The 14,387-nt window shown below is 69.4% G+C and overlaps 2 protein-coding genes across 3 annotated transcripts; one reads left to right on the top strand and one right to left on the bottom strand.

The window, feature by feature from the left end:
- Positions 1-749: 749 nt before the first annotated feature.
- On the top strand, positions 750-5,678 carry TGFB1 (transforming growth factor beta 1). The gene is made up of 7 exons (XM_059718721.1): positions 750-1,168; positions 2,570-2,754; positions 2,999-3,116; positions 3,366-3,449; positions 3,569-3,722; positions 4,313-4,466; positions 4,590-5,678. The coding sequence occupies exons 1-7, from the start codon at positions 820-822 to the stop codon at positions 4,746-4,748; spliced, it is 1,203 nt and encodes a 400-aa protein (XP_059574704.1). The 5' UTR covers positions 750-819; the 3' UTR covers positions 4,749-5,678.
- Positions 5,679-9,512: 3,834 nt separating this feature from the next.
- On the bottom strand, positions 9,513-14,322 carry CCDC97 (coiled-coil domain containing 97). 2 transcript variants are annotated; one of them, XM_059718727.1, is made up of 5 exons: positions 14,194-14,322; positions 11,161-11,586; positions 10,759-11,019; positions 10,261-10,390; positions 9,513-9,804 (listed from the first exon to the last, which is right to left on the bottom strand). In XM_059718727.1, the coding sequence occupies exons 1-5, from the start codon at positions 14,246-14,248 to the stop codon at positions 9,699-9,701; spliced, it is 978 nt and encodes a 325-aa protein (XP_059574710.1). In that variant the 5' UTR covers positions 14,249-14,322; the 3' UTR covers positions 9,513-9,698. The 2 variants fall into 2 exon arrangements, with proteins under 2 accessions (XP_059574710.1, XP_059574711.1); XM_059718728.1 differs by having other exon boundaries at positions 11,161-11,583.
- Between the last annotated feature and the right edge of the window lie 65 nt (positions 14,323-14,387).

Genomic DNA, 14,387 nt, shown 5'->3' with positions numbered 1-14,387 from the left:
CCATGGCTCGGCTCAGCCTAACGAGGGGTCAGATGCCGGGAAGGGGGGCGGGGGGGGGCTTCCCGGATGCCTGGGAAGGGGAGGGGTCTGCGGGCAAGGAGCAGGGGGCAGACACCTGGGTCCTCTGGGAGAGGGGGGCGGGGCGAGGGGTTGGAGACCTGTCTTTGCCCCGCCCCCCGCTTGCAGTGGGGTGTAGTGGTTAGAGCAGGGGGCTGCCTGCTGGGCCCCGGGCCTAGTGGTTAGAGCGGGGGGGGGGAGGGCAGGAGCCCTGGGTTTCCCTGGGAGCTGCGGCTGCGGGGGTGTGGCTGGTGCTGGGGGGGGGGGGCGGCCGGGAAAGGTCCGGGGAGTCCGGCCCCCACTTCTGCTTTCGGGTTGAGCGCGTGGGGCGGCCCTGGGGGCTTCTGGGAGCCGGGCGGGGTGGGGTCCCTGGGGGAGGTCACAGCTGGGGGGCCTCCCCATTCAAATAGCTCGCGGCGCCCCGCCCACCCCGGGAAGGCGTGGCTTAGCTGCAGGGGTGGGGGGGGCTCCCCCATGATACCTGGGTGTCAGCGAGGGGGCGTGGCGTGCCCCACTCGAGGGGCGTGGCTGAGCTCCCATTCTAGGCGCAGGGATTTCCCCCGCGAAGGGGCGTGTGCTCCCCGTGGGAGGGCGGGGCGGGGCGTGTCCTGGCCGTGCAGGGGCGGGGCTTGCGGCCGGCGCTCCCACTCGGGGCGTGTCGCGGGCGGCCCGGCCCGGCGGCGCACAAGAGGCGCGGGCCGTGGCCGGGGCCAGGGCCGGGGCCGGGTGCGGGGCGGAGCGGAGCGGAGCGGGCGGCGGGCGATGGGCCGGGGGCCGTGGCTGCCCGGGGCCGTGGCCGTGGCCGTGGCCGTGGCGCTGTGCGCGGCGGCGGCGGCGGCGCTGTCCACGTGCCGCTCCGTGGACCTGGAGGCGGCGCGGCGGCGGCGGATCGAGGCGGTGCGGGGCCAGATCCTGAGCAAGCTGCGGCTGGCGGCGCCGCCCGAGGCGCCCGGGGGGGACGCGGCGCTGCTGCCGCTGCCGCCCGCCGTGGCCGCGCTCTACAACGCCACGCGCGACGCCCCGGCCCCCGCCCGCGACCGCGACCGCGACCGCCCCGACGACTACTACGCGCACGAGGTGCATCGCCTGGACATGGCGCCCGCCAGCCCCCGTGAGCCGCCTTCGCCGCCGCCGGGCCGGGCCGGGCCGGACCCCGCGTCCCGCGTGGGCCGGGGTCCGGGGGGGGGAGGGGGCAGGAAGACGCGGGGAGGAAGGAAATGCGCTGCGCCGCGCGCGCGGGGGCAGGAAGCAGCTGCGAGGGGTCCGGTGCCCGGGCCCGGCCTCAGTTTCCCCACCCGCAGCGCGCCCCTTTGGGCACCGACTAGCCGAGCAGGGGTCTGCCTCCTGGCCCCGGGCTCCCGCCGCAGGCAGCGCCCGGGGTATTAGGTGCATTACGGTAGCACGCAGATGCCCCGGTCTGGGGCAAGGCTGCTCTGTCTGCCCCGCGGCGCGCAGCTGCTCCAGGATCAGGCCCTTCCCCTGGGGGGGTCAAGTGTGGAGATCCAGACGCCTTGGCTGTCTGCCCCCTGCCCGCAGCCCCGTGGGGGGTCTGCCCCCGCTCCAGCTTGAGTCACTCCCCCCCTCCGTCTGCCCCCCCCAGCGCCAGGGAGCGGATCCGGCCCGGCCCTGCCCGTGGGCCCTGTCTGGGCACAGCCTGTAATTACCCTGCCTGTGTGTGTGTGTGGGGGGGGGGGGGCACTTCCGCCCAGGGATTCCCCCACCTCCGCCCCAGGTGCCCCTGGTTCCCCCCCCAGCAGGGCTGGGCGCCTGGGGTCTCTGCCGTGTTCAGGGAGGGGGCTAGGCCTGGGGTCTCCCCTGATTCCGGGGGGGGGGCAGCTGGGTTGCTTGCCCCCCCCTCCCCAAACACACACACACACCCCCCTTCCTCCAGGAGTGTCTGCAGTGGGGGGAGCCCGGACGCGGGGGGCGGCGGGGGGGGGGTTGGGAGGCCCCAAAGGGGAGGAAGTGCCTCCTCGTCCCAAACCGCACGGCCCTTATCAGCGGCAGCAGGGGCCTGTGGGAGGAAGGAGGGGGCCCAGCGACCCCCCTCGCCCCCCCTGACATGCAAGGGGCGTGTGATGCGATGGGGGTGGGGGCAGCGGGGAGCCCGGAGGCGTCCACGGCTCCCGGCCCTTCCGCTATAGACCACCCCGGAGCGAAGGGTGGGGGTAAGAAGCCAAGCGTCCGGGCTCCCCCCCTTCCTATAGACCACCCTGCTGCGCAGCGGGGGCGGGAAAGAACCCAGGCGCCCAAGCTCCCATCCCCCCCAGCGGGGCAGGGACCCGACCCAGGCGTCCGGGCCGTGCCGGAGCAGGCAGCGCCCGGGGCCGGGACCCGTCTGCATCCGGGGCTGAGTCAGGACCTGCAGGGGTGGGGGCCAGGACACCTGGGCTCTCCGGGCTGAGGGGAGGCCATCATTCCGCTCCAGAGTGAACACCCCAATGGGGGGGATTTGAAGGGGAGGCTGTGCCCGTGCCCCCTCCCACCTGACTGTCCTCCCCACCCCCCCCAGAGGGCGCGGGGGCCGCCAATGCCTCAGTGCGGGGCACGCAGGGCAGCTACGAGCTGCGCTTCGACGCGGCGGCGCTGCGGGCGGCGCTAGGACCCGAGCTACTGCTGCACGGCGCCGAACTGCGCATGCTCCGCAAGCCCTACACGGCTCAGGCGCCCGCGGCGCAGCGCGTGGAGCTCTACCAGGTGGGCGGGGCCAGTGGCGGGCGTGGCCTGGCGGTCCCTGCGGGGGGTGGGAAGGAGCTGCTGGAGGGGGCAAGGATTTAGAGATAGGGGTGTAGGGGATTGGGGGAGCCCCCAAGGGGCCAGGGCATGGAGCTTGGATGTGTTCAGGTAGGGGGAGGGGCATGCAGGGTGGGTGGGGCTAGGCAGGAAGGGGGCGTGGTCTGGGGCATTTGCGCGGGGCATTAACTCCTTCTATCCCTCCCAGAAATTCGGCGCTGGGTCATGGCGCTACGTGGAGACGCGGGAGGTGGCGCTGGGCCCCGAGCCGCAGTGGTTGGCCTTCGACGTCACCGACGCGCTGCGCTTCTGGCTCGCGGGCCACGGTGAGCGCTGGGGGTGACTGGCTTTGGTGGGGGTTAGGCTGGGTGTAATGGCACTGGGGGTGGCTGGTTTGGGGGTGGACCGTGGCTTTGTGTCCCACCCCCCCACAGTCTGCTCTTGCCTCTGCGCCAGGAGCCCAGAGGTGTGGGTCCCACGCAGGGCCAGGGCACTGGGGGGCTGCACCCAACGGTGGGGGTGGGAGCCCGGATGCCTGGGTCCTGCAACCTCTTACCTCCCCCTCCCCCTTGCAGAGCCTTGGGGTTTCTTCAAGCTGAGCCCGCACTGTTCCTGCGAGGACGACCACAGCACCGCCGAGATCCTCTTCCAGATCGATGGTGAGTGCCGCTCGGACTCCTGGGTCCTCTCCTCCTGCAGTGGGGGGTGGGAGCCCAGATGCCTGGGTTCTCTGCCCAGCCCACTGCTGCCCTTTGACCCCTGCTCCCCTCCCTCGCAGGGTTCGAGACCTTCCGGGGCGACATGGGCAAGGTGAAGATGCAGGGGCAGCGTCTGCCCTTCCTGCTAGCCACCGCCACCCCCCCGGAGCGCGCGGCCCAGCTGCAGAGCCCACGGCACCGCCGTGCCGCCGCCGACACTGCCTACTGCTTCGGGTGCGCCAGACGCCTGGGCTCTCTCCCTGGGTTGGCTGGCGGGGGCGGTGCTGGGAGCCTGGACGCCTGGGTTCTTTCCTGAGCTCTGAGAAGGGAAGTGGGAGCTGGGGGAGTAGAGCTGGGCAAGGGAAGTCCAGAATGCTGGGTTCTCTGGGAGCAGGAGAGCTAGAGCAGGGGGGGCTGGGAGCCTGGGTTGTCTGGGAGAGGGAGAGCTAGAGCAGGGCGGGCTGGGAGCCCAGACACCTGGGTTCTTTCCCAAGCTCTGAAAAGGGAAGTGAGGGCTAGGGGAGTAGAGCTGGGCAAGGCAAGCCCAGATGCCTGGGTTTTCTGGGAGCAGGAGCGCTAGAGCAGGGGGGGCTGGGAGCCTGGACGTCTGGGTTGTCTGGGAGCGGGAGAGCTAGAGCGGGGGGCGCTGGGAGCCCAGACACCTGGGTTCTTTCCCAAGCTCTGAAAAGGGAAGTGGGGGCTAGGGGAGTAGAGCTGGGCAAGGGAAGCCTGGACACATGGCTTCTCTGGGAGTGGAAGAGCTAGAGCGGGGGGTGCTGGGAACCCAGACGCCTGGGTCTCATGCCTCCCCCTCCACCCCCCAGGACGGAAGAGAAGAACTGTTGCGTGCGGAAGCTCTACATCGACTTCCGCCAGGACCTGAAGTGGAAGTGGATCCACGAGCCGCGCGGCTACTGGGCCCACCTGTGCACCGGCGCCTGCCCCTACATCTGGAGCTCCGACACGCAGTATAGCAAGGTGCCCTGACGCTCGGGTCCTCCGGGGCTGGGGGAGATGGGCGCCTGGGTTCTCTCCCTGCTCTGGGCTGGGGGTGGCTTGGGTTGTGCAGCCCTGACCCTGACCTTTGACCCCTGCCCCCAGGTGCTGGCACTGTACAACCAGCACAACCCCGGTGCCTCGGCCGCACCATGCTGCGCCCCCGAGACCCTCGACCCGCTGACCATCGTGTACTATGTGGGCCGCAAAGCCAAGGTGGAGAAGTTGTCCAACATGATCGTCCGCTCCTGCAAGTGCAGCTGATCGGCTGGTGGGCCCCAGAGCTCCGCCCCTGCCCGCCTCCCATTGGACTCAGACTCTTCCCCCCCCCACCCCTCAGCAAAGCACGAGGGGAAAAGCGGTTATTTTTTTAAAGGAAAAAAATGAGAGGTTTTTTTTAAATGAGAGGTTTTTTAATGTAAGTTTTCTAGAGGGGTTTGGGGGGAAATCTCGTGGTTTTGGTAAACTTGAGGGGGGGAGGGAGGAGGGGGGGGTTAGAGTTATTTAACGGGGCCCCGAATCCCTGGATTTTAATTTAAGCCGATGCTGCCGTGGGTCCTGGCACCTTCTGCGGCCTTATAAGGACACACTCTTAATTTATGCGTGAAGGGTGGAGCTCTGACTGAATAGAGGCTCGCCCCTTGGCAGTTTTGGCCCCACCTCCTGCTCTGCCAGCCAACTGGCATTGGCCTGGCCGCAGTGGGCGGGCCCAGCTGGCTCTGGGACTCCACCCACTGCCCATGGGGCTCTGCCTCCAGCTGCATGCCCCTTCCTCTTGCAGACTCCGCCCCCTCCACCCTCCCAGGCTGGACACGGGCAGGGGGTGGGGGGGAGGGTTCCCCAATTTCCAGTTTCAAAAAGAACACATGGGGGTGGGGGGGTAATGGAGGGGGCAGTGCCCCTCACTCCTGACCCCCAGGTCCTTCCCCCAACTCCTCCCCCAGCCCTGCTCGTGCCCCTCACTCCCAACCCACAGCCCCTGCCCCCCCCGCCCTGCTGGTGCCCCTCACTCCTAAACTGCATCCCCTGCCCCTCCCGCCCCATTGGGGCAACCCAAAAAGAGGGCATGTTTGGGTGGGCGTATTTGCCCCCATGGGCACTGGATTTTGGGGGTGGGGGGGTGGTACACGGTGTGTGGGGGGGTCATGTGTGTAACATTAAAGGCAGCCGGCTTGGCTCCGGTCCCTGCTCTGAGCAACGTGTCTGGGTCTCTGCACTAACCCCTGCGCCTCACTCCCCTCCCTGGGCGGGGGGAGATCGCGCTCCGGGGGGCTCGGCCTCCCCTGGCAAAACTGCGGGGAGAACGCACGTGCCCGGGGTCTCGGCCCAGGCTTCGTCCAAGGGCCCAATCCTGCCCCCACCCCCCAGCCGAGGCCCAGGGCATGGGGGACAAGGCTGGGAGACCCCAGCCCCCCTCTGTTCTACTGGGCTGCCGGCTCCACCCCAGAGCTGGCTGCATCCCAGCCTGGCAGCCCCCCCCCCTGCCCCGGGGTGACGCAGCGGGTAAATATTTACCGCGGCTCCAGCAAATTGGCAGGTCTGGGCCATGGCGCCACTTCCTGTTTGTGCGCCAGGCGTGGGGGGGCTGGGCCCGGAGGGGGCTGCTCCTGGGGGGGAAGCAGGGTTGGGGGGGCACCTGCCTGGGGTGCAGCTGGTTCTAGGGTGCCGAGGGGCACAGAGACCCCCGCCCGCCCCTGCCCTGCCTTGCCCTGAGATGCAGCGGAGTGGGGGGGTCTACACAGCCTGGAGTGCAGCCAGCTGGGGGGGGGGCTCAGCCTTGCCCTGACCTGTGTCCGTGTGTCCTGGGTTATTGGGGAGGGCAGGGGGGGCGGGGGTAGGGCTGAGCCTGGAGCTGGGGGCTGGCAGGGCGTGGACCCAGGTGTCCGGGTGCCTGAGCTGGTCTGTGCCCCCCCTGCCCATGCACACACCGAGCTGGGTGGGGAGGGGGTGACCAGCCAAGGGGCCGAATATGAGCGGTGGGGGCACGGGTTTCTCCCCCCAGCACCTGGCGGGGGTGGGGGGGGGGCCTGTAGGCTGTGTGTTTATGTCTGTGCGTGCCTGTACAGTCACAAACATGCGTGTGCATGAATAAAGCCACCTCCCCCCATGGACCCCCCCCCCCCAATACTGGGTGCAATACCTCACGGACGTGCCCCCCCCCAACCCCTACTCTGGGGCTGGGGCCAGGACACGCGGGTTGTCTCCCGTGGGGGGGCAGCACGGGGGTCTCGCTGGGCTCAGGCCATTCTCTCAGCCCTTGTCGGCTGGGGGCGCAGGTCATGGCTGCGTCCTCCCCCCCCGCTCCCCCCCAAGGTGGTTCCGGCTCCGGACAAACAACCTGGACCCGCGGGGTTAAAAATAGCCGAGGGCTTCCGCCCCCCCCCCATGAGCAGGGCCGGGGGGGGGGGGGGGGGGGGTCGGGGTCTAGACACACAGGGCTTGCTATGACCAGGCCTGTGGCCCTCCCAAATGTCAACCCAGGCGTCCGGCCCAACCCACTAGGCCTTGCTTCCCTCTTCCAGCTGTGGACATAACCCAGGTGTCTGGCTGTACCCCCCCCCCCCCCCCCCCCGCCCCAACAGCTCCATCCCACCAGGTGCCCCCGTCCTGGGCCTGATATGGGGGGGGGCGGGGGGGGGGGGGCGGCAGGAAAGGGGTGGGGGGGCAGCTATAAATACCCTGCGGAAGAGAAAGCGGAAGCAGCTGCTGGTTGGGGGAGCAGCGGGGGGGAGGGGGGAGTGTGTCACGTGTGTGCACATGAGCACGCACTTGTAGCGTCTGATAGTGCAGGAGAACCCCCTCCCCCCATACACACGCACACTGGGAACGCGGGGTCTAGAACACACTCACGCACATGGTGTCCAGGACAGACGCACATGCACACACGTGTATGTACAACCCCCCCCCCCCCCACACACACACACGCAGAACCCAGGTGTCACCCCCCCCCCAGGTATGTGGAACACACAGATGTCTGTGCGCGTGCACACACACACACACACACACTTGTGCACACACACACTCGTATGACCCCGTCCCCTGCATACCCTCTCCCCAAATCCCCCGCAACACCAAGACCCAACACCACCTGGCCTCCAGCCCCTAGCTGGGGGGGGGGGAAAGAGCCCTCCCCGAAGGGGTACCATTGCCCTGGGGGGGGCAGTGGCTGGTGGAGAATCCTCCTTGGGGCCCTGCAGTGTGGGGTCTAGGACGCTGGGCCGGGCAGTGCTGCTGGGGGGCCGAGGGGCACTTGGGGGGGTGGGGTGGAGGTGGCGCCGGTGGCACAGAAAGGCCCATTGAGCAGCCCTGGCCCTGCCCCCCCCACGCCGGCCGCAGCTGGGGGGGCCGGGGGCGCCACGCTGGCAGCGGTGCCCGCAGCCGGGCTGGGCCTCCCTGCGGCTGCGGGCAGCTCCAGACGTAAACATGACCGGCCGCCCCCGGCCTTCGTTAGCAGCCTAACGAGTGCCTGCTGCATTGGCGCTGGGGGGGGGGGGGGCATGCTCCCCCACTCTGGGCTCGCCGTCCCTCGCCCGCTTGGCCCCACTCCCCTCCCAGACCGGGGTGGGGGGAGAACTCAGGCATCTGGCTTCCCACCCCCCTGCTCTAACCACTAGCCCTGCTGGGTCTGACCCACCGGGCAGTCATTTCCTGCCGGAAATAAAACCCAGGCGTCCAGCCGCCCCCCCCCCGGCTAGGCCCCGTTCCCCCTGCCCCGGGCCTGGGAGCAGACCCCCGGCGCCCAGGCTCCCCCGCCGTGCTGGGCGCCTCCCCCAGCCCCCGGGACAGCGGGTTAGGGCGGCGGGGGGGATGGGGCGCTGGGAGCCCAGACCGGGCTCCAGGGGGTAGGAGCGAGCTGCGTGGGGGGCAGGCAGCCCGAGACACTGACCAAGGGGGAAGGAATGTGCCCCCCCCGGGGTGACTCAGGGGCATCCAGGCCCGGGGCTGACTCAGTGCCGCCACTGGGCCCTGCCGTCCTCCCCGAGCCAGGGAAGAGCCTAGGTGTCGGGGTCCCAGCCCCCCACCCTGCACCAAGCCCCCGGCCCCGCTCCCCGCCCAGGGAACCCAGGCGCTCAGCCCTGCCCTAGTGTAGACGGTGCTCCGCCATGGCGGTGGATGAGAGGGGAAACCGAGGCACGCGGAGACCTGGGCCCTGCAGCGGGGGGGCACGGGCAGGCCCGGGGGTGAACCCAGGTGTCCGGGACCCTTCCCCTCCCATCTCTCCCTGACCGGCCAGCCGGTGCCCCCCCTGCCACCGGCCCTGGTTCCTGACCCCCCACCCGGGACATAACGAGCTAATGACATGGGATGAGAATATCCCACACCCACGGCTGGTGATGTCATCTCCCCAGAGTGCTCCCCCCCGGCCCCCCCTCGCTCTTCCCCTGGGAAAGAACCGGCCGGAGCGGGACCTCCCACGGGCGGTGAGGTCATGGCGGGGGAGGGAGACGGGAGTCCGAGCTCCCAGGCCCCCCCTGCTCTACCCATCGGGCCCGCTGCCCCCCTAGAGCCGGGGGGGAGAACCCAGGGGTCGGGGCCCGCAGCCCCTCTTGCTCTCGCCCCTCAGCCCCTCCCCTCCCCCAGCTGGCAGGGATGGGACCCAGGGTCTGGCTCTGGGGGAGGGGATTCCCCTGCAGAGCTCCCCCCCACCAGGGGCTCCCCCCCATCAGGGTGACATCATGTTGCCTAGCGACAGGGAGCAACAAACAGCTCCTTGGCAACAAGCCTGGGTAGAGGAGGGGGAGCGAGACCCCCCCCTCCACAGCAGGGCCAGGCCCTGCCCTGCCCACAGCCTCCTCCAGGAGGCGCCGGGCCTGATCCGGGCCCGATCCTGGACTGTGGGGGGGGGGGGGGCACATGCCAGCCCTGGCCTGTGCTGCCCCCTGCTGGCCCCGAGCAGCAGCTGCAGGCAGCCAGAGGGCGAGGGGGGGAACGGCTCTTGCCCCCGACCCCTTCCGGGTCTGGAGGACCCGGGCGTCCGGCCCCCCCGCCTGCCCCGTGTCGCAGGTGACGGGCAAACGGGCGCGGTGCTACCAAATCCCACTTTAATGGTGCACAGAGACCCCACCCCAAATGCCCCCCAGGTCCTGACCTCTGACCCGGGGGGGGCGCGGGCCCCTGGCTCGGGTGCACGTGTGGAGGGAGCGGTCCCAATCCAGCGGGGGCGGGGAGGGGAGCGGGGTTCGGGATCCCAGCCTGGAGGTCGGGGATCAGAGGTCAGGGGTCGAGGGCAGGCCCGGGCTCCTCGTCGTCGAAGTAGCGCTCCTCCTCGTCCCGCGCCACCATGTCCAGGTCGTCCAGCTCGGGGTTGTCGTCCACCGCGCTGCAGGGAGGGGCCGGCGTGACCGCGGGGAGGGGACCGCGGCGTCCGGGCTCCCCCCCCAGCAGCCCCCACTCCCGGGGAGGGGACCGCGGCGTCCGGGCTCCCCTCCCAGCAGCCCCCACTCCCGGGGAGGGGACCGCGGCGTCCGGGCTCCCCCCCCAGCAGCCCCCACTCCCGGGGAGGGGACCGCGGCGTCCGGGCTCCCCTCCCAGCAGCCCCCACTCCCGGGGAGGGGACCGCGGCGTCCGGGCTCCCCCCCCAGCAGCCCCCACTCCCGGGGAGGGGACCGCGGCGTCCGGGCTCCCCCCCAGCAGCCCCCACTCCCGGGGAGGGGACCGCGGCGTCCGGGCTCCCCTCCCAGCAGCCCCCACTCCCGGGGAGGGGACCGCGGCGTCCGGGCTCCCCCCCAGCAGCCCCCACTCCCGGGGAGGGGACCGCGGCGTCCGGGCCGCCCACCTGTAGTCGAAGTCGCCGTCGCGGCCGTCCAGGAAGTGCTGGTGCATGCGGGAGGTGAACTCCTGGCGCAGGAAGGCCTTCTCCGCGGCGCTGGGCACCCAGGCGTCCGGGTCCTCCTCCGACTCCTCATCTGGGGGGGAGAGGGGAGAGATGCGGGGGTGAGACGGGGCCCTGATGCCACAGCAGACCCCCCAGGAGCTGGCAAAGGAGCCCTGAGTCCTGGCTTCAGCCGCAGCGTTAACCTCCTGTGACCCCTGACCCCCCAGGCTGGGATTACGACCCCGCAGCCTAGGCTCCCAGCCCCCCCGTCGTCACCCAGCAGCCCCCATGCCACCCCCCGAGTCGGGAGCCCAGGTGTTCGGGCCCCCAGCTCAAACGGGCGCTCCCCTTGTAACTGGGGGTGTCGCACCCAAGTGAGCCCCCCTGAACTGAGGCATGAACCCTCCGGAGCCCCCCCGAGCTGGGGAGAGAGCCCGGGTGGGGGGGCCGCACACAGACCTTCCTCGCTGTCCTCGTCCTCGTCCTCCTCCTCCCGGCAGGCCTCCTCCTGCTCCTGCTGGGCGCGCAGCAGCTCCTGCTCCTGGTAGCAGTCGAGCAGGGCCCCCGCCAGCAGGCAGCCCCCCGCCTGCTCCCGCTCCCGCGCCCGGTCCTGCGCCAGCTCCTGGCGCCGCTCCGCCTCGCTCAGGTAGCGCCCCACGTACTGCTGGTAGAGCAGCGGGGCCCGCGCCCGCATGGCCCCCCTGCTGAAGTACTCGCCGTCTGCGGGCACAGGGAGGGTGCTGGGGGGCAGGCGAGTGTCCCCCTCACCTCTGACCCCTCATTGTCACCCCACTCCAAACCTGGGGCCGCCCCTTGTTTGCACCCCGTCGCCCGCCCCTCCCCGGAGCTGCGGCCCCGTACCTCGGATGAGCTGCTGCAGGGCGGCGTAGCGGCGGTTGCGGGTGCGGGTGCGGGCGTGGGCCTGGCGGGCGGCGCGCTGCACCTCGCCGCAGTAGAAGGCCACGTCGTAGCGCCCGGCCAGGTGGGCGAAGCAGCCCAGGTGCGGCGGGCGCAGGGCGCGGTGGAAGCGCTCCAGGAACAGCCCCGGCTTCTGGCGGTACAGCGCCTCCAGCAGCGCCCGCTTCTCGCCCGCCGTCAGCTCGGGCTCCCCGCGCTGCTGGCTGCACACGGGCAGGGGGCTGCTGGCCACGGCCGCCAGCATGGCCTGCACCGCGTCGCCCGGCTCGGGGGGCTCCTCCTGGGCCCCCTCGGGGGGCTCGTCCTCCGCGATCTCACCCCAGTGGCTCCCGGGGGGCGGCGGCTGCTCCGCGCTGCTCGTGGCACCTGCTGAGAGGGGGGCATTAGCAGCTCTGCTGGGGGGGGTTAGCTTGGGGGAACTATTTGATTGTGACGCTCCCTGTTACCCCAAAGGGGGGCTGCTTTGATCATGAAACTTCATTACCCCGAAAAGGGGAACCCGTTTGAGTGCAGCAGCTTGGGGAGCAAACAGGAGGAGCTGGTCCTCCTGCTAAACTCAAATAATTACGATGTGATAGGGATAACGGAGACCTGGTGGGACTGCACCCATGACTGGGCCAGGGTATAGAGGGCTGTGCCCTGTACAGGAGGGATCGAGTACGCAAAAGGGGCGGGGGTGTAGCTCTCGTGTCAAGGAGAGCTACACATCCCTGCAAGCCAACACTGGTGCCCAGGGTGGGCGACTGGAGACCCTCTGGGTTACAAACCATGGGGGAAATGCTGGTGGGAGTCTACTACAGACCCCCTAACCAGGGTCAAGACCTTGACCAGGAGTTCGCCAGGGAGTTGGCTGAGGCCACGCGCTCCCGGTGCACGATTGTCATGGGAGACTTCAACTACCCGGACGTCTCGTGGGAGGAGCGCTCGGTCAAATCCGGGCGGTCGCAAAGCTTCCTCTCGCGCGTGGACGAGCTCTGTCTGATGCAAGAAGTCTATGGGCCGCCGAGAGGCAAAGCGCTGCTCGACCTGGTACTGGCAATGGGGGACGAGCTAATCAGTGACCTAACGATCGAAGGGAAGCTGGGTGACAGCAATCATGAGCTGATCACCTTCACTAAAGCTGGAAGTCAGTCAGCAGTACAGAAGTCCTGGACTTCAGGAAAGCCGACTCTGACAAGCTCGGGAGGCTCGTCGGGGAGGCCCTAAAGGGCCACAGCCCCAGGGGAGGGGAGTGCAGGACGGGTGGCTGCTCCTCAAGGGAGCGATCCTGGAAGTCCATCCCGTCTCGGAGGAAAGGCAGCGAGAGGGCACAGCAGCCCCTGGCTCTGCAGGGAACTAGCGGTCCTCCTGTGTCTAACAAGAGAAGCCTACAAAGGATGGAGGACGGGATCCACCTCCCAGGAGGAGCACTCTGCTCTGCACCGGCCCTGCAGGGAGCAAACCAGGACAGGCAAGGCTGCCACCGGACTCCAACTGGCTACAATAAAAAGTCCTTTTTCAGATACGTGGGGAGCCGGAGGAAAAGCAAGGGCAACGTTGGGCCCTGCTGAACCAGATGGGACAACCGACGACTGCCGCCCAGGAAAAAGCCAACCTATTAAATGGGTGCTTTGCGTCGGTCTTTCACCAGTCCCATGGGACGCCCCTGCCCATTGTGGGACAGGGAGGCCCGGGTGAGGGAGATCCCCTGCCCTCCATCGAAGCTGACCTCGTGAAGGAACACCTTGAGAGGCTCGACACCTTCAAGTCAGCTGGCCCGGATGGGTTACACCCCAGGGTGCTCAAGGAGCGGGCGAGCATCATAGCCCAGCCCTGGCACGGGTCTTCGAGAGCTCCTGGTGCTCTGGTGAAGTGCCCCAAGACTGGAAGAAGGGCAATGTGGTGCCTGTCTTCAGGAAAGGGAGGGAAGTGGATCCGGCAAACTGCCGGCCTGTCAGCCTGACCGCTATCCCGGGGAAGGTCTTGGAAAAGATTATCAAAGAGGCCGTTCTTAACAGACTGTCTGACGGCAACACCCTGAGGGATGGCCAGCACGGGCTCGTTGCAGGTAGGTCGTGCCTGACCAATCTCATTTCCTTCTGCGACCAGGCGACCGATCACCTGGACAAGGGGGAAGAGATCGATGTTGTAGATCTTGACTTTAAAAAAGCCTTCGATCTGGTTTCCCAGGATTGTCTTATAGAAAAACTGGCCAACTGCGGCCTGGGCTGCATCACAGTGCAATGGCTGGGACCTGGCTCCGTGGTCGGACCGGGGGGGTTGACACAAGTCACTCATCGTGGCGGGTGGTGACCAGTGGGGGCCCCCGAGGCTCTGTCCTCGGGCCTACACTATTTAACATCTTCATTAACGATGTGGACGTTGGTGTGAGAAGTGGGCTGGCCAAGTTCACCGATGACACCAAGCTTTGGGGCAAAGCGTCCACACATGAGGAGAGGAGGGCGATCCAGGCTGACCTGGACAGGCTCAGCAAGCGGGCGGACAAGAACCCGATGGTGTTTAACACTGAAGAATGCACGGTCCTCCACCTTGGGAGGAAAAACCCACAGCATGTCTATGGGCTGGACAGCGCTGCGCTGGCTAGCACTACGCACAACAGGGACCTGGGGGTCAGGACTGACCACAGGATGGACACGAGCCTGCAGTGCGATGCTGCGGCTAGTAAAGCGAGCAAGGCGCTCAAGCAAATCCCGGGACGCCGCTGTCCCGTCGCAGGCGGCCGTGGAGGCCCGCGGCCGCTTTCGGGCCCCGCAGTGGAGGGACGCGGGGCGCAGAGGAGCCAGGCGCGCGGTCGGAGCGCAGAGCAGGCCCGGCCGCCGGGCTCCTCGGCCGCGACAAGCGCAGGCTGGGGGGGGCGGGGGGGGCACGGCACCTGGTGGCCGCCTGCCAGTTGCCCCAAGGGGGCCATTGCACTGGGACCCCCCCCCGGGAAGGGGAGCCCGCCCCCCCGAGAGCCACGCGCCGGCGGCTGCTCACCCGGCGGGGGCGGCCCGGCGAGGGCGGCGCTGCCCGGGTCCCGGTGCGGGTCCATGCGGGCGCGGCGGAGCCCGGCCCGAGCTTCCGGGCGGTCCCGGCCCCGGCGGCCGCGCACGAAGGTTCCGGCGCCGCTTCGTTCCGCCCGGCTCCTCCCCCGCCAGCCCGCCCGCCCGCCCGCCACAGGCCCCGCCCCC

Source organism: Alligator mississippiensis, chromosome 15 (assembly GCF_030867095.1).
Source record: "Alligator mississippiensis isolate rAllMis1 chromosome 15, rAllMis1, whole genome shotgun sequence".
NCBI classification, from domain to species: Eukaryota; Metazoa; Chordata; order Crocodylia; family Alligatoridae; genus Alligator; species Alligator mississippiensis.
Note: the sequence above shows the minus strand (reverse complement) of the source record. Positions and strands in the feature narration are given on the sequence as shown.

Excerpts from the sequence above, each read along its gene's own strand:
- TGFB1 (XM_059718721.1), top strand. The coding sequence starts at position 820 with ATGGGCCGGGGGCCGTGGCTGCCCGGGGCCGTGGCCGTGGCCGTGGCC. Across the intron at positions 2,755-2,998 it reads AGCGCGTGGAGCTCTACCAG|AAATTCGGCGCTGGGTCATG; the intron begins GTGGGCGGGGCC and ends TATCCCTCCCAG. Across the intron at positions 4,467-4,589 it reads CCGACACGCAGTATAGCAAG|GTGCTGGCACTGTACAACCA; the intron begins GTGCCCTGACGC and ends CCCTGCCCCCAG.
- CCDC97 (XM_059718727.1), bottom strand. The coding sequence starts at position 14,248 with ATGGACCCGCACCGGGACCCGGGCAGCGCCGCCCTCGCCGGGCCGCCC. Across the intron at positions 11,587-14,193 it reads CGCCGGGCCGCCCCCGCCGG|CAGGTGCCACGAGCAGCGCG; the intron begins GTGAGCAGCCGC and ends CCCCCCTCTCAG. Across the intron at positions 9,805-10,260 it reads GACGGCGACTTCGACTACAG|CGCGGTGGACGACAACCCCG; the intron begins GTGGGCGGCCCG and ends CCCTCCCTGCAG.